A 22,375-nucleotide genomic window follows, 5' to 3' on the forward strand; every position below is an offset into this window, starting at 1 on the left:
TCTGTAAATAGGTGCTAATGTAGTGTATTTTCTGGAAATTTGTCTCAGAAAGATTGCAAGAACTACTGATTCCGTTTCTCCTGTGAAATGTGGGTTAAGAAACACAGTGCAGTAGCATTTGCCTATCTAAAGCAAACAAGATGAGCATAAAATAAGTCCTACACAAACTAAGCCTTTGGGAAAGACTAAGAATCTCTTTCTCATAATACTGACTCTAGTGAGACTTGTGCAACATGTGAGGTCAACCATATGGCCTGTAATGGACAACTTTTTTACTAAATGCCTAAGAAAAGTATACCTGGAATAGATACTTACATCACTAGCAATGTTTCTTGAAGCCTTGGCTAGAGTAATTGGAATAGCATCAAGTGACACATTGTTCCCTTTAGCTATTAGATCATGGTAGCCTTGTTTGTAATATGCCTAAAAAAGAAAATCCATATTATTCTAGAGGACGTAGTAATCATATGAACTATATGCAAGTCAAAGCTACTCCTAAGCTACTCCAGGCAATTCTTTAGAAGCAGATGCAGTGGGGATCATACGCAACTATCAGCCTTCATTTATGAGAACAGATTTACCTATTAATTAAATTAATTGAATTATTACATTACTAAATGGTATCTGGTTGGAAATTCAAATGACACCAAGAATGAAAAATTACAGTGATACAAGTTGGTTATATAGAACTGCATATCAGTGAAAAGAATCTGCAATATGAGTGTATCTATCTGTAACATATTACTCAAAAATTCATTAACACTGTGTAAAACATGCTGTAAAGAAGTCACTTACATCACTGACGTTAGCTGCATTGTATCTAGCTTGGATAAACTGTGGGACATCTGGGGTAAGAGTATATTTATGTTTAACTTCCTCTCCAGAAGACCTGTATAGTTTCTGTAAAATATACGATACAGAAATAAATCCTTCTTTCCTTGTACAGCTAGCCCTGGCTCACTGTAAATTAAGTGAGAGTTTATATTTGATTTTGCAAATAAATGTACATTGCCACCTATCTCATAAAGATTGAGGCTGCACTTTTCATACAGAATTGTTGATCTTGCTGATAGAAGGAACACACCCTAAAAGCTCTATGCAGTCTTTACTCAGTAAAATTAAGCCCTTTAATGGACATAAAAACCTATTTCTGAAAGAGTGGGATAATAAGGGATGGCAGGACAGCGTAACAAAACAAAGCTTGCTGGTTTATAATGATGGACATATTGTGATTCATCAAACATTCTGTAGTTCATTATTGTAGGTGGTAAAACGTCAATAAACAACTTGAAAATTTCACATTTCTTAAATCAAATGTATTGCAAATATACTTAAATATAAATAGGCGGAATCAGCTGATGTGAACTGGAAGAGCCACATGATTTCCATACAGCTTTGCAGACTTATACCAGGAAATTACTCAGGCAAAATCAGAGCACAACACAATGACAACACAGAGAAACACTTTCAGGCTAATAGTACTTTAAAAAATTTTAAAGACAATGCTCAGCTCTTCAGTAGATACATCTCTACTTTACTATAACACCCATTTCTTTCTCTACTTACATCATTGAGTTGAACTGAATTCTGTTTGGCTTGGACCATTACCGGAGAGTCTACCACGCTTGTAAATTTAATGGTGTCCGGATGCTGACGATATTTCTTTTCATTCAAGGCATCTCCAGCTTTTTTAGCTTTTTCTACTTCTAGGGAGCCAATGGGGATCCAACCAATGCCTTTCATCCAGTTATTATAATCTGCTTTGTATGCATTCTAATAAAGGAGTGAAAACAATGTTTTAAAAGTTAGGAATTAGAAAAAACAATTCAGGGACCTCTCCTGAGTCTTCACAGTTTTTGCTTGAGACATCTCAAAAAAATTCTGTTTACTTGAGGTTTTACTTACATCACTCTGAATCTCCATCATATTTTTGGTCAGCTCCACATTCATTGCATCTGGTAAATAAGTATAGTGGTGCAGGAGGTTCTTGTAATTAGTATTGCTGGCAATCTCTTGAGCCTTCTTGGCACCAACAACATTGACCATATCCAGTGGAATGTTGTACTTCGTTTTTGTTTTCTCATAATCTTTCTTGTACTCTCGCTCAGACTGCATCTTGGCTACCTTCATATAGTGAACGAGTTTGGGATCATCTTGGAGGCTCTTGAAGCCAACGAGTTTACCCTTGGCGAGTTCATAGGCTTTTTTATAGTTAACCTGTTAGAATATAACAGAACATGGAGAATATCATCTTAAGTGTAGTAACTTAGCAATAAGTAAATAAAAAGTAAAGGCTACCCTTGTTTTCTACAAAGAGTATCCCTCACATTTAAGTCACTGACCATACATCTTAATAAAACCAGACACACATCTCTTTACAATTCACTCCTACACAAATGCATTAGCTTTCAAAGTAGTATTATCTCACTTGTACTGATGATAAGAGGGAGACAAGTCTTAAAATACTAAGGGACTTCTGCAAAGCCATCCCCAAGAATCTGCCCAAAACTCAGTGATGTCCTAGAGTCTTTCACCTCATTTATGATCAGGCCTATAATTAAGGACAGAGAGAATTCAGGGGTCCTTTGCTCATGGAGCTGTCACTACTGACCTACTCCTCATGATTTTCCTTAGCCATACTGGAGTGCAAGATAGCCTGTTTATTCACAGAGAACTACACAATGAAACAGCCTTTTCTAAATGTAATTATACAAATACATTAGTGAAGCAATGAAACACCAATAAAATTATAACTGTGATAAATATGTCCAATAACACGCTCAAAAAAGGCCATAAAGAAGTTATCCTTCAGATATCCTTAATAAACATAATTGCAAACATTGTTTAAGTAAACTCTTTTGAATTATACAGTTCCTTTAGGAAGGATGTACTTACATCACTGGCAGCTTGCCTAGCAGCCTTGGCAGCTCGGATAGGAATAGCATCACTTTTTAGATCATATCCCCTTGATTTTAATTCTTCCAATCCTGTTTTGTAGTAGTTCTAGAAGAAAAGGTGAATTTTGAATGAACAGTTTCTAACTAACAGAAACTTAATATTGTAAGTTGAATCAAGAGCTCTGGATTCAAAAATATACTTACATCACTAATATTGTAGGCATTAACTTTAGCCTGTATAAACTGGGGCACATCTGGAGGGAGGTGGTACTTATGAATAATTTCTTCACCTTTGGATTTATACATTATCTGCAAAGAAAAATACAGAAAGAAATTTAGCAGCCCAATGTTTATATATTGTAAATGCTTAATAACACTGAGTGACACAACTTAAAGATCTCATGTTACCTCACTCACAAAGGAAGACAGAGATGAATGCAAAGTGAATCGTATAAACCCCACTGACTTAACTGGTGCAAAGAATACATTAAGAATGATGGACATAAACAAAATTACAAACACACGCACTAAAAATTGACATGAACAGCCAACCGAAAAACTAAAAAAAAATCTCATTTCCAGGTGATCTTCCACTGGAACAGAACTGCAAATACACACAAATGTTTTTGTGCTTGTGTGTGTGTATATGCACACACATTCACCTACACGTTCATTTCAGGAGTTCTCTTAAAACTGGATGATAAAGTGAAGGTGGCCACAGTGCAGAAATTGATAAGGTCAGAGTGTAGCAACATGTTTTCTAAGTTTACTTACATCACTCAGCTGTTTGCTATTGATCTCTGCTTGCTTCTGTACTGGAGAGTCAGCCACTTGAGTAAATTTGGTTTTATCAGGATGCTTTTTGTAGGTGTGCTGAAGGAAGATAAATATACTTGCAGAAAATGCGTATAAGCAAAACTATTTTATAAGACATAGCAATGTAACATTACTTGGGATAGTGAGCAGTTACGGCATGCGTGCAGATAAGCACTGTCATGCACAACGGTTCTCATGTTACTTTTTAATATAATCAGAGAGCAAATAAATTTTTTAAAGTATTTTTAAAGTATTAATGTAAAATATTTTGAATAGGTATATAATTATTTAAAATGTATAGTATACATTATAATATATTATACACATTACAGTATATACATTTTAGTATATTATATACAAATATATATTTAAAGTATTTTCCAAGTATTGATAAACTAAACAAAATTAGTATTAATAAAGTAACTAAAGTACTTTTAAAGGATTACTGTAAAAATATGTTGACTTAAGCAGCTAAATGTTTGAGGTTCATTCTTCATTTTGGTACTATTCCTCTAATTTTATGTTATTACTCGTTAAAAAAAGATTGTGCTGTATCTGTCTTGATCACTAGATGTCACAAAAGGCTCTAAAATACAGATGAATATGGTTTTTAGAAGTTATATATGCTAATAAGGACAAATTCAAAATCATCGAAGTTAAGAGGAATCACTCTGTAAATTTCTACATGCCTCAGGAGTAGATACTCTGCATGTAGCTGCCTACTTGATAACCACTACTGTCCTGTACTTACGTCTTTACACTGCTCTAACTTCTTAATTGCTTCATACTCTTGAGTTATGGTCTGAGGGAAGTAGCATTTTGTCTTTTCCTCCTCATAATCTGCTTTGTAATTTTTCTAGGAATAAAATCAGCATTCAGTAAGAAACCATAATTGAGCTTTCTCTGAAATTCAAGTATGATGGTGAAAACAGAATGATTGCCACACTTACATCACTCTTCATAGCTTCAACTTTCATGCAGTGTGTATGATGTGGGTCCTCAAAGCTGCCCAAATAGTGTCCTAAAATATTCTTTTGATATGCATCTTTATATTTTACCTGGAAAAATAATCACACATTGATAAACAAAAGTAATCAAGAGTGTCAGTACTGAATGACATAACATAAATCAAATGCATACATCACTAAAATTCTTCAGAGCAGTATCAGTCTGGAACTTGGGTGTGTCACAATAATTCATGCTGGTTCCTTTTGATTGTTCATAGGCTTCTTTGTATAATTTCTGCAAAAGAAAATAATGTCAGATAATGCAGTGGATTCCACTGCAACTCACTGACAACACAATAAAAATTACAAGAGTAAAACTGTGAAATGATTGCAAAGAAAAGCTTTCCCAGAAGACTGAAAAACAGATGGCACTTTTTTCCCAATGTTTTTTTAAAAAAACTTTTTTTAGTCACTCGTAGGTTTGTAAGGGAAGACAGAAAGGTCTAACTAACGGCTTTTGAACTTCTGACACTGAGAAATAGGCAATCTCTTTCCATACAGATGAAAACAGCAAGAAGAGAGAAACCAAGAAAGCCATTACAGTGAGTAACCAGAATACAACATATATGAATATGTAAAAATACCACATATTTTGTCATTATTGGCATCAGTTGAAGTTCCTTAAAACATTAAGGGAAGAACTGCCATCTTGCGATGCATTTTCCACAGGGATCTAAATGAACTATACAATAATTAGCTATCCCCATAACACACCACAGCTATTGTTATACTCTGCTATGGAGAAATGACTCCTTATCTATACCGTTCTGGTTGGTGGTATTTCATGAAAAATATTGGTCTATAAAACTAAAAATACTAAGAAAGCCAAAGGAGAAGCCCTGTGAAGAAATGACGAGTTTGGTTTTTTGTACATGACTGAAAATCATCCAGCTGTACTTTGATAATACTTACATCACTCAGCACATCTCCCGCAGCTTTTAATTGCCTCAGCAATGGATTCTCTGTAGCAGGAAGCACATTATAATCTGCAATAGCTTTGTTCTTTTCATAGTCTGCTCTGTATTTTATCTTTAAAAAAATAAAAATAAAAAGGGTGAGGTTTTAAAAATCAGTATTAAAAGCCAAACGCTCACTAACCTGTATCATCTTGAACTTTTCGGGAAAATTTCCCTGGTTTTTTAACTTATGATTCATGATGGCAAAGGACCATGAAAGGCACTCAGATCACAGGATTGCATGGATGACGAGATGGGAGGCAGGGTCAGAAGATAAGTGAGAGCTATTTAGTAGATGTCCCCCATCTCTAAGCCCCTCTACAAACATTGTAATTTTTCAAATATCAGTTGACATCTCAGAATAGTCACATTCTTACAATTAATGACATAAGATTGTCTTCGCTGATGCATATACTATTGCAGAAAATGCAGAGACCAAACAAATTCTGTATTTTGAACAAAAGATGGGCCAGCACAACATCACTGAGATGCACTGAGCAAGGATGAATAAATATGAAAATACTGAGCCAAATTCAGCTAGCTTAAGTTGGTCTTGGTTAACAGTATTGATTGTTCCAACTAGAAATCAAGTACATAACATAATCAGAACAAACGATGAAGCCAATTCTACTTCACTGAAAGAAAATTCTACTTTTTGGGTACTATTGTGGAAGATCATAAGCATGGCTAAGAGTCGTTATGAGCTTCCTAGTGGAAAGCACACAAGAATACATCTTTTGTGTGTAAGAAAATATTTTTGACACTTGACAAAACAGTTTCAGCACAAACTGGCCTGACTTCAGAACTATACTCAAGCTAAACAGATAGGAGCACACATAACATACCTTACTGACGTTATTTGAAACTCGCTTATTAGCTTCATATTCTGGAGTTTCAGTCTGCATAAAGTAGATTTGGTCTTTCACGTTTTCGAAGTCTTCCTGGTATTTTCTCTGTTAGGAACAGAGACAGATAACAATGTATCAAATGCACTTACATTATAAATCAGATAGCCATGAAGTAGCTTATTTAGGAAAAGAGAAATACCACAAATGGAGCAGGCAAAATTAATCAGTATTTTCCACCTTAGGATAAACAGAGGATAAAGCTGTTCATTTCAAGATTCTCTAAAGAATTCACTTACCGTGCTTATATTTTCTGCATTCATTTTCGCAATTGCAACATCATAGCATGGAGTTTGAGTCCACTTGCCTTTGATCTTGTTTTCATAGTCCTCGTGGTAAATAATCTATAACGAAATTAAAAAAAAAAAATTAATCCCCAAGATATAGCTCAATTTTCACTTGACAGATTTGTTTTTAAAAGTCTTCTTTTTAAAGTTGCTTCACATTTTACGTCTGCCTTATAACCACTTCATCAGTTATTGTCAAAAATACCTTAAATATGATTTGGCCTAACCACTTCACTATTCAGTTATCTCTCTTAGTACCTTCCCTGACCAAAAAAAGGATAAATAGGTGAAATAAGTCATCTCTTCCAGAAGACAGTTATTAATAAGAAAATCTCTCTGAGATTTTCTCTCTGAGATGTCTCTGAGATGAGACATCACTAACATATTCCTTTAGTTCTGTTTTCTCACTGGTCACATAATACTGGGACATAGTATTGCCCATTGGTTAAGCAGGAATTTATTGTTATTGCTGCTGAAACTTGTTATAAGAAAACCCTTTTAATATATCAATTGCCTGGTATATGTGATTTCTATAGGCCTCTATTCAAGCACATGGAAACAAAGTATCAATTGTTTAAACAGACAGTTCCTGTCTGTCTAACAACAAAGCATCTTCCTGAGGTTTGACTCAGTGTTCCAAATGCATTTTCGGCCACAGTTGTGTTGCTTATCACAAAAAAGACAACTTCTCCAATGCCTTTTTAATTGTTACCACATTGATATAGAATATATATGCCCAAAACAACCTTAAAAAAATTCTACATTTTATTGTTTTGGAGATACATATATAGCTTACTATTTTATTCATTTCAAAGAATTATGATACTGATCTTGCTTTTTACAAGTCTAAAAATTTTCTTGATGACAATTTAGCTTTTAAGCTAAGGAAGAACAAGATTCAAGAAATTTTCTCAAAATTAAATACTACCTTCTTTCACCTTCCAAATGGCTTCACTACAACACTTTTTTAGTGGCTTTGCAACCTTAAGTGAATACTACAACTCCCTAATCTTAAACAGCAGATAATTTTCAATACACAGCAATAAAATCATTCGTGTCCTCATCATAATAGCTAAATTCTGAACTGAGTCGAAATCCTACTTCTGTCTTACAAGATTATGTGACTTAGTTCCAGTTTCTTCAGCAAAAGTTGATCTTCCTGTATTTCACTTCACCTCCTGCATTCCTCAGCTGTGTTTTATTCTAAGTATACCTAAAATGCATTGACAAGAACCAGTGCCAGAGTCTTCATTAATCATGCCACACAGTTATGGAATTTAATGTTGAATGTTACTTGTTAATTTGGTGTGCAAATCAGGAAACAGTTATCTAAGTTGCCAGACATTTCCACTGATTGGTATCCATGAACTTAAGAATGCTTGGGATACGTACACGTACAACGGTTTGACACTGAAATGAACATTTAGAATGTATTCTGTGCAGTTGACCTGGGCAACTTTTCAGCAAAATGGGGTTATTCCTTGTAAGCAACTCACTCCAAAACCAGATATATATTTACATGTCATTGTTTACATTTAAGAGAACAGCAAAAGGGATGTTGTTTACTATTTTCTCTTGTAAACACAGACAGTGTAAAGCAGGAGATAAAAAAAAAGAGGGGGAATTGGAAGTAATGTGTGTATGGTAGAAGCAGAAATGCTTTGTGAAAATTAAACTCTCCAACAAGAATAAAGTTTAGCCTTTCACCTGAGACGGGGCAGGATTTTCTCTGAGACATTTGAGAAAGAAAGGAACTGGCTTTCACCACTGAAAATCAAAGGGGTCTTCATAAGAGCTCTGGTCTTTTCTTCTGCTTTCCCTTTCTTTAGGTACCTTCTTGCCTTTCTAACTCCAAAAGCGAGGTTTCTACAGAAAGAGGAGCCCTGCATTCTACTCACATCACTCAGCTGCCTTGTCACTTTCTTGGCTTGTTCCACATCAGGTGGATCTGGCAGAGAAGTATATTTAGATTTTCGTTCATCATGCCCTTTTTTGTAGACAATCTGAAAATATGAAAGAAGTAAACATTTACAGTAACTACCAACTTAAGCATCAGAACATTTACTCTTAACTCTGCTAATGCCACCATTAACGAAAGTAGTTCTGTCCACAGCTACTGCAGCATAAACTCTTTCAATCAAGGTATTCTGGAGGACTACTGAGAAGTCTCTTGATAGTGACAGTGAAAAAGACTCAGTTCCCTGGGAAAGTTTTCAAGTATATTATTCTGTTGCTCCTGATATACATGGGACTAGTGAACTTCTGGACATCTGCAAAATTCACTGAAATCTTTAAGTGAGACCTGAAATCCTCGGTTGAAGAGTTCTATGTATCTAAGTATCAGTAAATCACACAGCCTCACGAATTCCTGGCTTTTTCTTACCACTGTTTGAGAGAGACAGATGTGTAGATGCACAACAGTGAACTGGGCTTACAGCCAACCCTGAGAATTTCTCCACATGTTTTGAGAGATACTCAAGGTCTTCTTACTGATTACCTCAGAAGACCTTTCATAAATTAATTATTTAATTCATGCATAATCCAGCATCAAATTGCCAACAGATTTATACTCTCATATAGAGTACATACTTTCCTATAGAAATAGCACTACTATCAGAGCTATCGGTACACACCTACGCATTTTTATTTTCTGTTCCATTATGAAGTTTTTATATCTAGTCAAAGTCCACCACGGAGACTACCAAGTTACACTGTAACACTGACCCAACTGTCAATCAGGCTTTGATACTTACATCACTCAGAGCCTTTTGAGCCTGTGCCACCCTTCTGAGCTCTGGACTGTCATTGTAGGGATAGAATAATGTTTTGTCTGCTTCCCAGTCTTCAGTATAGAGTTTCTTAAAAACAGAAAAATGCCAGAATACTCGTTATGAATTAATCTCTGACTTGGAATGCTTCTTGCACTTCAGCTGCCTAGACCTGTGATTTTTTTTTTTCTTACCTTACTGAACATTGCTGTGTTTTTTATTGCATTCACAAGCTCTGGAGCATCAGGGGGAAGCAGGTACTTGTCCTTATTCTCCTCCCAGTTCTGTTTATATAACACCTGGAAAGAAAGATCAGCACATTGGTTACTCTACTATCAGAAAAATATTTACATTTGTGAATAAACTACCTGCTCTGAAGATTTTTTCAAACTGAGAGTCTCAAACCAGTAACATTGGAAGACATCAATTGGAAACATTTAAGATGATATTTATACTCACCTTATCAACTTCTCTGCTATCTCTCCCAGTGTGTCTAAACTGTTCTATAAATACTGCTTTAGTGCCCTGAGCTCAAAGCTTTATTCATATCACTAACCTCAGGATCAACTAATGTTCACAACCCTTTCAGAAAGTCAGAACTCACTCACCTTGCTCACTTGCTGTGACACCTTCTTTGCATGTTCTATATCCTTGGCCTTTTCATCAACGTGGCAAATAGTTCTAGCAACTTCACCAGCCATGCGGTATTTAACCTACATCAATGCACAACAAAACACATTTATTCTTACAGCAAAAACTGACAGTTTTTTTTAAAAGCAGAATATTGACATTTTTACATTTAATACTGTAACCACCCAAAATCTGAATTCAATAAAACATTTAGGACTAGTTGTTCCTTAGAAATGAAGCCTACGGAAACAAATGGATTTTGTGAATTAACTGAGAAAGAAGTGCAGCTTTGAGACAGTTTCAAGAGCTGTGAATCCAAGTTAGAGGTAGTGCCCTTCTGTAATCACGGAGTTCTTTCTAAGAGTACTTCCACCCTGTATAATGAGACAGAGGGATCTCCACGCTATGCAGTATATCTCAATTTCACAGTCCATCACCATGTAAACACTAGCTGTAGTGCCAAAGACAATATAGCCACATTACCATGGCAAACCAGCAGCCTGGGCACAAAAATCATCCTAATACGGTTATATCACTCCCAGCTTGACAGCAGGCTCAGTCGGCATTAGTGCATGGATTGCTGCATCACATTCCTCCATATATCCTAAGTCAGGAGTGGAGCAGAATTTAATGCACACTTTTCTCCTGAACACAGGTTAGGGTAGGTGACTACCCTTTCAGCTTTAGGGGTTCCCATTCCTAGGCACAGAACTCTCCCTATTTACTCTATGAAGAATTAAGAAGCCTTTCCAGGCAGATTTCAGTTTCTCAAACTGTGAGGTGTATTATTGAAAGGTAGACTAGTGTTGCTTAAAAGAAAGAGGGGAGGACGAGCTAGCTTCCAGAACTAGAGGCACTTGCATCAGTGGGGCAATTGTACTTGGTCTAGCTTTCCAAGGCAGATCACTAAGAGTGGGATTCACACAGACGGGACAACACATCTTGGAAAATCCCATAGTAAATGACAAGATGTACAGAAGTTCATTTTGCAATACTTGGAGAATCTAAGCATCATTTTTCCAGGATCTCTTTAGGAAACTGACTTTCAGTTGCTTTATAAAAACAAAAATGTTTAAACACATTTTAAAAACAAAATTCTAGGGTTATTTACCCCGTGCGCAACATAACCTCAACAAAAATTCATCAGGCACGTCATTCGTGATGACTGCAGGACACAGTGTGTGGAATCTTCAAATTCAATGATATGGGCATCGCCATCATCTCCCGTGCCTGTAACTTCTGATCAGAAATTTTCAAACCTCTTTAGGCACAATGAAGCAGGGCTATTATTCAGCTAGAAAGGAACCATCACATCTCCTTTCCTCAAAGGCCTAAATTCCAACCTACATCACAGAACTCAAATTGTCATATACTCTGTATTGCTCACTCCTGTAATCTGATAAAGTTTCTGCTAAACGTTCAGATTGCCGTATCACAATATCATCAAAAAATTACCACTTCTTATCTCACATTTCAAATTGCGACTCAATTTGCTTCTTTACCACTCAGTAAATATTTTTTATTATGACAATTGACACCTACCTCACTGAGCTGGTCTTGCACTTTCTTGATTCTCCGAATTTCTGGGGTATCAGTTGTGGAAGCATATGGCTTTCCTTTTTCTTTTCTATATTTTTCTTTGTACTTGTTCTGAAAGAAAATAATGACAAATATAATTAAGACATATCCTAAAGCTCTGGCAAAAAAATTATGTAGCAATTACTGATTTATCTGGTTGGTATTGGAATTTTGGCCAGATTACTGAATAATACAAACTGGCATTACTCAATTACATTTGCAGAGTTACGCTTATTTTAACTAACTGACTTCCTTCCATCTGACACAACAGAAAAAATCCATTTCTACCTTTAGCCTGTTTTAGATCACCTCTAATTGATTATATTCTCCTTAGGAGCTTGATATTGATAAATTTACAGTTATTTGTTTCAGTGACCAAAGATAAGGAAAATATGTGGGTGAGGGTAGCAGTCCTAGAACCTATGATCTCACATAACCCTTGAACAGTGAATGCTGGTAGGTAATATACTTCAAAATTTAGGAAAGGGGATCTGATACCATCTGCACCTGTGCAGAGCAGTCGTTTTCCACTTTTCACAACATTGTACAGTATTGGTCTACTGGACTTTGGTATCCTGTAACAGGAATTTAGGTTGGTGCTTGTTCCTATATAATGTGCTCAAGGATTTTTCTTGGATATATATAGAGGGATAGAGAAATATACTGTTATAAAAAATATTGAGATTTGCTATTCAATAGACATTAGTCCCTGTTATCTTCCTTTATTTGGATATCCAAGTCAGATAGAGCAGGAGTGCTGTTAACTGACATCTCTGACAATCTTCAGCCATCTGCCTGAAGCCACTTCTTGTGCCTAATGATTACCTAATACACTTAAGCAGGAAAGGGGCAAGAGATTGGCTAATTCAAAGAAGCAAATAACACTAATACACATCATGAAATGAAGTAGAGGAGACAAAATAGTAGTACGAAAGTTTGCAATAATACCTATTAAATATTTTTAAAGTTGGTGTTCCTCAAGAAATAAAAGACATGGGACAATTTACCTCACTGAATAGGTCCTTCATTTTATTACTATGTTGCAGATAAGGTGTCAAAAACTTAGATGGGTCCACTTTTGTCCGTATTGTCTTCTTTCTGACTGGAGGTGCTGCACCCTCAACAGAAGGTTTTTCATGCTCAACAGTATAGGTGACGGTTTTAGGACCTGTGAAGTCAGTGCTAATGGTCTCAGTGATCTCGGTGACCACCTGGGAACAAAGAAAATAAATTATTACTTGCTTTATAACTATAAATCATCATTTTATGATAAGCACTTTTCACCTCCCCTATCTAGTAAAAGGATGCTCAGTTCTTATCCAGGAACCACCTGCAAGACAGAAAATCAGTGACACTTTTCCTACTGGGATTACCCACTATGCCTACTATACATCACCCGACCTAAAAAAAACCACAAGGAATTAACTGGCTGATTTCTGTATCAAACTCATATAATTATTCTCCAGAGGAGCTGGAAGAGTGGGGCTCCTGTTGGCTCTGTTCTATATGCATAACTTCCACTGGCATCAGGGGAGGTCTCAGGTGGGACCACCAGCTACTAAAACCAAAGTGTAGAAATGTTCTCAGTGCTGAAGTTGTGTTGAAGACACACGTCGCACAGCCAGGGCTCCTAATCATGTCACTGAAAGCTGTGAAAGCAGGTCAAAGGTGCATACAGCCATTCAAAAAGATTATCTTCTTCTTGCAAAAGGAAAGGAACAGACACAGCAGACAGACAAGACCAAGTCTTTGGGATCGTGTGGCAAGTACACGATGCACCAGATGACTGAACAAATACCTAGAATCCACCTTTTCTACTAAACTACATTTTCTCATAGCCAGATCACAATCATGGCAGAGACATAGCTGAGAAACTTATATAATCAACTGATCAAGCATCCATTGGAAATATGTCCTTAATTAATTTAAATGGTTTATGTACTTGGGTATCAACATATTCATGCCATAAGCAATAACTTTAATACTAAGATTCTAATTAAAAGCATTTAAAAATAATTATTACAACTTAAAAATGTGCTCCAAAATCACCTGAATAAGTGTCAAGTTTTATTTCATATCAGTTTGTTTTTAAAAAAGTGCCTTAAAAGGGAATGCATGAAGCTTAGATTTCTGATAGCTATTTGCATTAGTATGAGACAGACCAGAAAACATATCAAACATTAAACATTAAATCGAGAAGTATACAAAACTTACATTATAAAAGGTTTGTTTACTATGTGAACATTAATTGCATTTCAGTAATGTTGTCCCAGGATGTTAGTAGTTACTTCAGCACTGCCACAAGTTTCTCTCTTACAACTCTTTTCAAATATACAAGTGTTCATCTCAGTTTTGGCACTGAAAGCACTGGAGGGTTTGAAACCTGTCTAGGCGAACACTGTGAAAAGCACGACCTGCTGTTAGCTTTCTAACAAAACAGCGAAGCTATGTGCTTTTATAAAAAGTTGTAATGTATTTCCAAAATTTGGAGAGGCTTGATTCTGAAAATACAGCATTTTGTGCAAAAAATGCTTTTATTTTTATATGATAACACATAGGACCACATGATGCTAATGCATTAGACTATATTTACAGCTGATGGGAAAAGGTCTAATCACATTAGCTAGAAAGATATTACTCATATGTAATTCTTCATTCCACAATACTGTTTTCAAAAACTTATGCAAATTAGACACAGAAATAATCCGTCATGCTATTGTTCCCGTTAAATCCAGCCTGGCTATGGATTTTAGAACACCTGATGAATGCAGTGGTTGAATGATCTTAAAAATAATAAGATGGCAGTCTTCCTTCAAAAGTGTAGTCCTAGATTACTTGCTCAAACAGGATTAATCAAATCGTGTTTTATTAAATTAAAAACATAGGAAGACTTTGGGAACAGATCCTTTGTTTGGAAGGAAATACACTCACAAAGTGAAACATTAAACTTTTGTTTCTGCATAAGCCTATGCCATAAAGAATATTTCATCGTAACATAGCATAGAGTTAGGTTATATCTATATTATAAGTAGAATTTAAAATTATGGTAATAACTCCTTGGTGACTCAAATAGTTGTTACCAGTGACGTGAAAAAAAATCTGCAAACCACCACTTCTTGGTGAAATTACACAAGGTGAAGAGAACAGAACTGATACATGTAAACTGGTTTCAGGCAGAATCTTTTTATATTTATCTTCACAACAAGGTTAAGTATAATGCATGTATGTGCCCATTGTTCATGTGTACATATCTGGTCACATTCACATCCTCGATAATTCTGTTCATCTTTAATACTAATGATTGGATTTTTGTCACTATGTTACCCAAATAATCTTCCTGCCTGTATTTCTTGTTATTAACGTAACCTGTTGCTTCATTTTGTCAGCTCCTGCGCAAACAGCTGCTGGGCAGAAGCAAATGGAAGACTATCAGCAAGACACAGGGCAGGACAGAAATTAGCACAGTCCTTTTCTGATGGACACATCCACAACTCTTTCTAATGGAAACCAAAGAGTGACAGATAGGATACTCAGAACAAGCCAGGAGTCCTCTAGATCATCCCACAACAGCGTCTTGCAGAGGAAATAAATTATTAAGAAGCAACTGTTCACTGCTATTTGTGTGTTTAATATGAAAAATTAGTCCTCAGAATACAAAAGACCACTAATTTAGCATTATGCATTAATTGCACGCACATATACACCACATGCAACATCACAGGGACCTTTACCTCATGTGGTTCACCCTCCTCAATAATTGTCTCTTCAATGTAGTACTATTAAAAAAAAAAGAGAAAAAAAAAATCATTGTTAGGCCAGATCATACAGAATAGCAAACTGTAGCTTCTGTTAAGCTGTTTTAAAAACATACTTCTGGAGAAATAGGACTGTAGTTCATAGGTACCTTTGTAGTCACATTTGCGTCCCTGGTAATTCTGAACATCTGATCATTTTTTGCATTAATGACTGGATTTTCTTCCATACATTCCTCAATTAATCATCCTCCCAAGTAATTAATGAAGGATCATTATCTAATTTTACCCACAAGAAGGAAGACAATGATGACCACACTAAAAGAAAGAATCAGCTTTCAAAAAACCAGGATTTTCCAAGTGTTTGGTAATACACTTGGAGAGGACTGCAGTAGGTTTCTCTCTCTAAGGCAGAGCTGTTCATACCTACAGATCCTTGAAGGACACCAATAATTACTGGCTGCCAGCTAGACTTTGTACTACTGATCACAATTCTGAGCTCAAGAGCTCAGTCAATTTTCCACCCACTTTATTGGCCACTTATCCATCCCACATCTCATAAATTTGGTGATAAGATGACTATGGGAGACTCTTTCAGAAGTCTTCCTAAAGTAGTCAAGGTATGCAACATTCACTGGTCTCCCCTCATCCATAGCAGCATTGAACTCATTATAAAAAGCAATGAGTTTGGTCAGCCATGATTTGCCCTTGATAAATCAACGTTCACTGCTCCCCATGACCTTCATGTCTTTCATGTGTTTAGAAATAGCTTCTAAAAGATTTGCTCCATAGCCTTCCAAAAGGACTAAAGTCTGTAGTTCCCTGGATCTTCTTTCTTGCCTTTCTTGAAGATGGGTATGACATCTGTCTTTTTCCAGTCGCCAGGAACATCCTTGCGTCGCTATGAGCTTTCAAAGATGATAGCTCTGGATCCATCCCCTCTGGTCCCACGGAACTATGTACATCCCAGTGGGTTAAGCCATCCCTAACTCTGTCTTCCTCTGCTGTGGCTACTACCTCACTCCCACATCTCTGCTAGGAAGCTCAGAGATGTGGAAGACCATAGGACAAGCCTTATCAAACCCGAGGCAAAAAAGGCTTCAAGTACCTCAGCATTTTGCCTGTTCCTTGTCACTAGCTTCCCTGCCCACTGAACTATGGTCCCACACTCTCTTAGCTTTCTTTTTGTTGCTGATGGCACTTGCAGAAACCTTTCTTGCTGTTCTTCACTTCCCTTGCTGGCTTCAACTCCAGCTGAACTTTGCCTGTGCATGTAGTAATGGACTTTATAACGTCTTATGTCTTTACGTTCCTCCCAAGTGGCCTGCTCCTGCTTCCACCTTCAGTATACTTCTTTTTTTGTGTTCGAGCTCAGTCAGGAGCTCCCTGTTCATCCATACCATCCTTCTGCTGTGTTTGACTTCTGCACATTGGACTGAACCATTCTTGTGCTCTGAGAAAATTGTTCTTGAGGATCACCCAGCTCTCCTGGCCTCTTTGCCCTCCAGGGCTGTTTCCCATGGGATCTTCCTGAGCAGGTCCCTGAACAGGCCCAAATCTGCTCTTCTGAAGTCCGGGATTGTAATTCTGTTTATCTTGCTCACTCTTCTCTGAATCTTCAGCTCCACAGTCTTGTGGTCACTGCAGCCATGGCTGCCCTTGACCTTTGCATCTTCTGCCTGTTCTTTCTTATTTGTGAGTAGCCCGTCCAGCAGAGCATCTTTCATCAATCAACTGCATCAAGAAATTTATCTTCAATACTTTCCAGAAATCTCCTAGGTTGCTTGTACCCAGCCATAGGCCCTTCCAGCAGATACTGGGGTGGTTAAAGCCATCCATAAGCACAGTGGTTGTGCCTTTGAGGCTTTCTCCAGCTGCCTAAAGAAGTTCCCAAGGCGCTACATCTCTGAAGTGGCAGATATGCAGGTGGAGCACGAACCTTCCTCCTGTTGCCGGAAACCGTGAGCCTTCTCCATCCTGACGGCCTCCATCACCCATTTAACCAGGGTCTCCAGCTCGCACTCCTTCCTTGCCATGTGTGGCTCTGCCCCTTGCTTTTCACGAAGGTGCTGTCAACCTCTTCTTCACTTTCCATGATGGTGCAAAGCCTGCTCACCTCTTCCTTCAGCAACCTGCAGTGCAACTGAGTGACCTGACCAGAACACATCTCCCACCAGAGAGGCAACAAGGGCTACGTCCCTGCCTGCAGCGCTCTGTGGGCTTCGCTCCCCTGCTGGCAGCTCGCCTTTCCCCACAGCACTCCGGAGCCGGAGGCGCCAGAGCCAGCTCCGACCAGAGCCGCTGCCCAAACGCAGAGCCCGCCGCCTCCCTGCTCGCCGCTGGCCGAGGCCCGCTCCGAGGCGCCGCCCGCAGCCACACAGCAAATGGCGGCCGCACGATGGCGCCGTCCCGCCAGCGCGGCAGCCCGCCACAGCGCCGCGCCGCCCCGCGGCCGGTGCAGGCCGCGCTGAGGGGAGCCGGCCCCGCCGAGGCGTCTCCGCCTTCCATCTCCCCTCGCTGCTTAATGAAGAAAAAACCACTTAAAGATGTTGCTCCATCCGCTGTAGTAAAGAGCAGCTATTTTATTCAAAAGGTGCGTAACTTGCCACTGACTTCCAGAAAGGAAAAGATGTAAAATGCAGGTTTTATCTTTGAAAAATCTCAGCAATTATTTGCTCAGGGTCACATGCCAAAACTGTGGGAACAGAAGGCCTCTTGAATCAAGCCCTAAAAAAATTGTCTTTAAAATTTTCCCTTTTCCCAGAGTTGTTCCTCAAAGTTAGGTTCACGTAACTAGCCCATACTTCTCAAGCCGTCTCATATTGGGCTGTTTTGTGGCAGTTTCTGCTCACTGGCCCTATACCGTGTGTGACCCACCTTCCACAAAGCCTCGAGTAACTCAGCAGCAAAGGTTTCTGTCATTCACTGTGGTTTTTTGCACATCACAAATGACTAAAATGTCCAATGCAGGCTAAGAACTCCAGAGAAAGAAAAAATAGTATCTTAAAATCCTCGATGTTCCTCAGCCATTCATTATTCAGCAATAATTTTCTACTCTTTTGGAAGATGAATTTCTGATAGAACTCTTAGAGGTTTAAAATAGGCGATTCGTATAGAAGTGGAATTCTATTTAAGAAAACTCTGGAAAGGCTTAAGCTGCCTTAAAATTGTACCAGATGCTATCATTCCTGTTTTATTTAACTTCTCACTATGAATATCTGGAGGGAAGCTACTAAAGCAGCACCATCTCGGTCTGTCCTAGGGATGTGGTGACAGGAAGACAGGCGGTGAAAATTAGTAACAAAGAATGAAACAGAGTTGTGTAGACAAAAAGCCCAACATACTATAATTCCAGCAGCAACAAATAAACATTGACAGCAAGTAAATATGTGTTTTGTTACAGAGAGCACATAATGCTCAGGAAGCATAAAGGCAATTACAAGTAACATGCTAATAGGAGACTTAATGAAGGATGGTGTCTTTGTAACTAGGTGGTACAATGTCTTTAAAATGAACTTTATGAGCAGTATCGCTTATTTTCCAAAACACATTTAATTAATTCAACTGGCAAACCATTTGACTCCATTCACTATTCGAAATTTATAAAGTCAGCAGTCAGGGCTCAATGCTGTAACACTACCTGAAATCAACAGTCCATTGAATATAGTGTGGAGATAAAGAGTTGTGGGATGTCTACATTTGTCCTATCTTCTTCTTTTCCTCAGAGACTAAGCAAATTTGTTATAATCACTGATGTATTTCATAACACATAATTTCATTTCAGAACAGTAATGATGCAACAGGTAAGACCACACTGTTAACCTCGTATACTGTTCAATAGGGAAGTTGTTATTCCAATGGCACTGACTCATAAGAGAAAGCTGTAGGTTCCCCAGTTCCTGGGGATTCTTTTAATCAAATTGCTGAGACTAAATAATTAGGCATATAACTGTGAGTTTAAATGATCTATCGGGAAATTAATCCCTGATGCAACTCCACGGACATCTACAAGTTTAAATCTAGCTCCATCTCTGCAACTTCTAAGGCTAAATTGGTTAACGGTGCTTTGGTGGCACAAAACTGCTGCATTTCTGCATTGCAGTGGACACAGAGGTGAGGCTAGAAAGTGGCTTCCAAAGTCATCTTCTCTAGCATGGATTGGATGACAGAGGGCAAGCCAGGAGAGAAAAGAGATGGCCCACTGCATCTATAATTATGCAGAAGAGTAATCACAAAACCTCGCGATGCGGGTGGGGGGTGGTTACAATCCTTATTTAAACAGAGAAACTATGACAGGAACCAGGGAGACTTTGCTCCACTGAGAGCAACTTTTTTGTTGTTGTTGTTTTTTACTGATCAAAGCATTTAATAGATATCTAATCATATCCTAATTTTCAGAGAGCAAACAGCAAGCAACCATCTATGCTCATGAGCAATGTCTCATTAAAGCGATTAATATATTCGTTCACAAGGCAGGAAACAAATATTTCTCCTCTCAGAGTTTCTTCTTACCTCCACAACTTCCTCATATTCTTCTTCCTCCATTTTGAGGGTAGTCTTCTGTCTCTCCCCGAATCACTGGTCACGCAGCAAATGAAAGGGTAAATATACAGTATTAGTCCAAGACTGAAAGTACTATGAAAAGCTACTAGTCAAGTTCATAAAGCACCTGGGTCATGGTTAGTGACTAATCAGATTATTACAATGTTGCTGGCTAATCAGTGAACGAACTTTAACAACAGAGAGAACTGAAGTTGGGATCTGGCATTACTTTGTTTTTGACTATTATGGGAAAGCATTGGATTCAGTTTCAAACATACTGATATAAATTACAATTTTGGACAAATACTTTATTCTAATAGTTGTAACATCAATACTGGAATTCAATGAAAAAAAAAATTAGAGGAAGAGATTTCTTGAAGTGTGATTTGATTTTTTTCATTGCAAAAAAATTATTTGAAGAATTTTTCTTTGCTCTGTGAGTATCCTATACTATTTCATTACATTATTCGAGCTCCTGTTTGAATGGGAGCTTTATCTGTATATTCTACTATATTCATTCACAAGTAAAAGCATAACGTAGAGAAAGATTCTAAGTATTTTTTTAAGTAACCTTAGGTTAATGAGGCAATTTCTGTCTTCTCAGCATTAGCCTATAGAGATGCTCTGGGGTTTTTTTTTTAGTTCTTGTGGCTTTTTCTCTCTATTTCTTCAGACCTGGAAAACATGAAAATCCATACAGTTGGTTGAATTACAAACTATAGATTACTGTCAAAACCTTTAAACTAATTAATTAACACAACAATTTTGCTATGAGGCAAAGGTACAATTTTCCACCAGAGACTACAGCCCTGTTTCTAATGTTGGTAGGGGATGAGGCTTTGGAACAGCTGTTCCTGAGTCCAAAGATATTTGCCGTGTAAGCTAATACTACCAAATGACGGGGTGGTTTTGTTTAGCTGGCTAAACTGCAATTCCTTCTGAGGCAAGTGAAGTCTAGTAATGCAGGTTAAATATAGGAACATAGAATACTGTCCCTTTTTAGTTCCAATGTGTTGAGAAAAAATACCAAAAAAATAAAATCAATTTGTTAAACCAGAATGTTAACTATTAAAATAAATTAATAACTCAATAAGTGGCATGTTGTGTGAAAAAGTAGGCCAAAGTTTATGAACAAACCCAAGAAGTAGGGATTGCGTATAAGGATACGACCTATACAACCTGTCACTATTATAATGTTCAGTTACACTTCCAAACTACAGTTTCAGGTCCTTTCCTCTTACTGCAATTTGCAACTAGTCATCCAGACAGAAAATCTGACTTCCATGGGCAAAGGCACGACTACTACTCCCAAAAACCTACAGAATCAGGAAACAGCTCAGGGTCCTATTCTAAGGAAAAGAAGTCAAATGTGATTAAAATGTTCTTACCAGCAACATCTAGTAAATATCCTTAGGAGCAAAGCCTCTCCAGTCTTCCCTCCTGAGCAGCACTGGGCGAGAGCGAGCCTGGTGCATCAGCTCCTAATTACGCATGTGGCTAGCACAGCCAATCTGGCTCCAGCCCACTCAAGTTTCAGCCCTAAATATACTTGGTGACCCCGGAGGAGGCCACCTGTTCTCAGCACCATGAAGGAAAAGGGAGCCGGGCACTTCTGTGCTCCCGAGGAAACCCAAAACACACCAGAGCTTGACTGAACTTCAGCAGGTCTCTGCTGAAATGGATCCATAGGCAAATCCAAGGGAGCACTCAAATGGAAAAAAAAATGCACGTTTTCTTCTTTCAGAATTTATAATAATGATTAATTTGAATTGACAGAGACTATTTCATTCCTATATTGTACCTGAATCAAAACTATCCGTATTCAAGAATCTCTGAACTTCAGAGAAAGGAGAGAGGGGTCTGAACTTCTAACTGAATTTTTAGTATAAATCTGTCTTTAATTTCATCCCTTAAGTATACCTGAAGCACTTTATCAACTTAACTTGATGCAAATCACGTGTCAATAGTTTGACCACTTCTTATGAAATGTTACACGTGGACCTGGGCACATGTCAAAACTGACTCCTGGCAAGGAAAAACTTGCAAAGAACCTGATTAACAGCCAATATGTCTGGTGAAGAAACACTAAGAATACATGATAAACAGATTAAGCGACAGGGGAGCAATTCTAATGTACAAAGTATTTTGGAAGGTCAAAAATTACATGATGTATGGAGCAGAATCATGGTGATGATAACAGAACTGACCACTTAGGTTATCTGGTTGACTCACGTAAT

At 37.7% G+C, this 22,375-nt stretch overlaps 1 protein-coding gene across 1 annotated transcript in view; it reads right to left on the reverse strand.

Moving 5' to 3' along the window:
- The window catches only part of NEB (nebulin), a 128,945-nt gene extending 107,385 nt beyond the window's left edge, over positions 1-21,560 (reverse strand). Inside the window, exons 1-23 of the mRNA XM_075511693.1 lie at positions 21,527-21,560; positions 20,710-20,813; positions 20,109-20,174; positions 15,576-15,620; positions 12,852-13,055; positions 11,809-11,916; positions 10,245-10,349; positions 9,831-9,935; positions 9,622-9,726; positions 8,767-8,871; positions 6,821-6,925; positions 6,522-6,629; positions 5,633-5,749; positions 4,854-4,955; positions 4,664-4,771; positions 4,465-4,569; positions 3,672-3,770; positions 3,102-3,206; positions 2,896-3,003; positions 1,906-2,217; positions 1,567-1,773; positions 796-900; positions 316-423 (exon numbers count right to left, since the gene is read on the reverse strand). Of these exons, the coding sequence (XP_075367808.1) occupies positions 316-423; positions 796-900; positions 1,567-1,773; positions 1,906-2,217; positions 2,896-3,003; positions 3,102-3,206; positions 3,672-3,770; positions 4,465-4,569; positions 4,664-4,771; positions 4,854-4,955; positions 5,633-5,749; positions 6,522-6,629; positions 6,821-6,925; positions 8,767-8,871; positions 9,622-9,726; positions 9,831-9,935; positions 10,245-10,349; positions 11,809-11,916; positions 12,852-13,055; positions 15,576-15,620; positions 20,109-20,141 (2,499 nt within the window). The 5' untranslated portion in view covers positions 20,142-20,174; positions 20,710-20,813; positions 21,527-21,560. The remainder of the gene's footprint in view (positions 1-315; positions 424-795; positions 901-1,566; positions 1,774-1,905; positions 2,218-2,895; positions 3,004-3,101; positions 3,207-3,671; positions 3,771-4,464; positions 4,570-4,663; positions 4,772-4,853; positions 4,956-5,632; positions 5,750-6,521; positions 6,630-6,820; positions 6,926-8,766; positions 8,872-9,621; positions 9,727-9,830; positions 9,936-10,244; positions 10,350-11,808; positions 11,917-12,851; positions 13,056-15,575; positions 15,621-20,108; positions 20,175-20,709; positions 20,814-21,526) is intronic.
- Positions 21,561-22,375: the final 815 nt, after the last annotated feature.

The sequence above is a fragment of the Mycteria americana genome, chromosome 9 (assembly GCF_035582795.1).
Source record: "Mycteria americana isolate JAX WOST 10 ecotype Jacksonville Zoo and Gardens chromosome 9, USCA_MyAme_1.0, whole genome shotgun sequence".
Lineage (NCBI taxonomy): Eukaryota > Metazoa > Chordata > Aves > Ciconiiformes > Ciconiidae > Mycteria > Mycteria americana.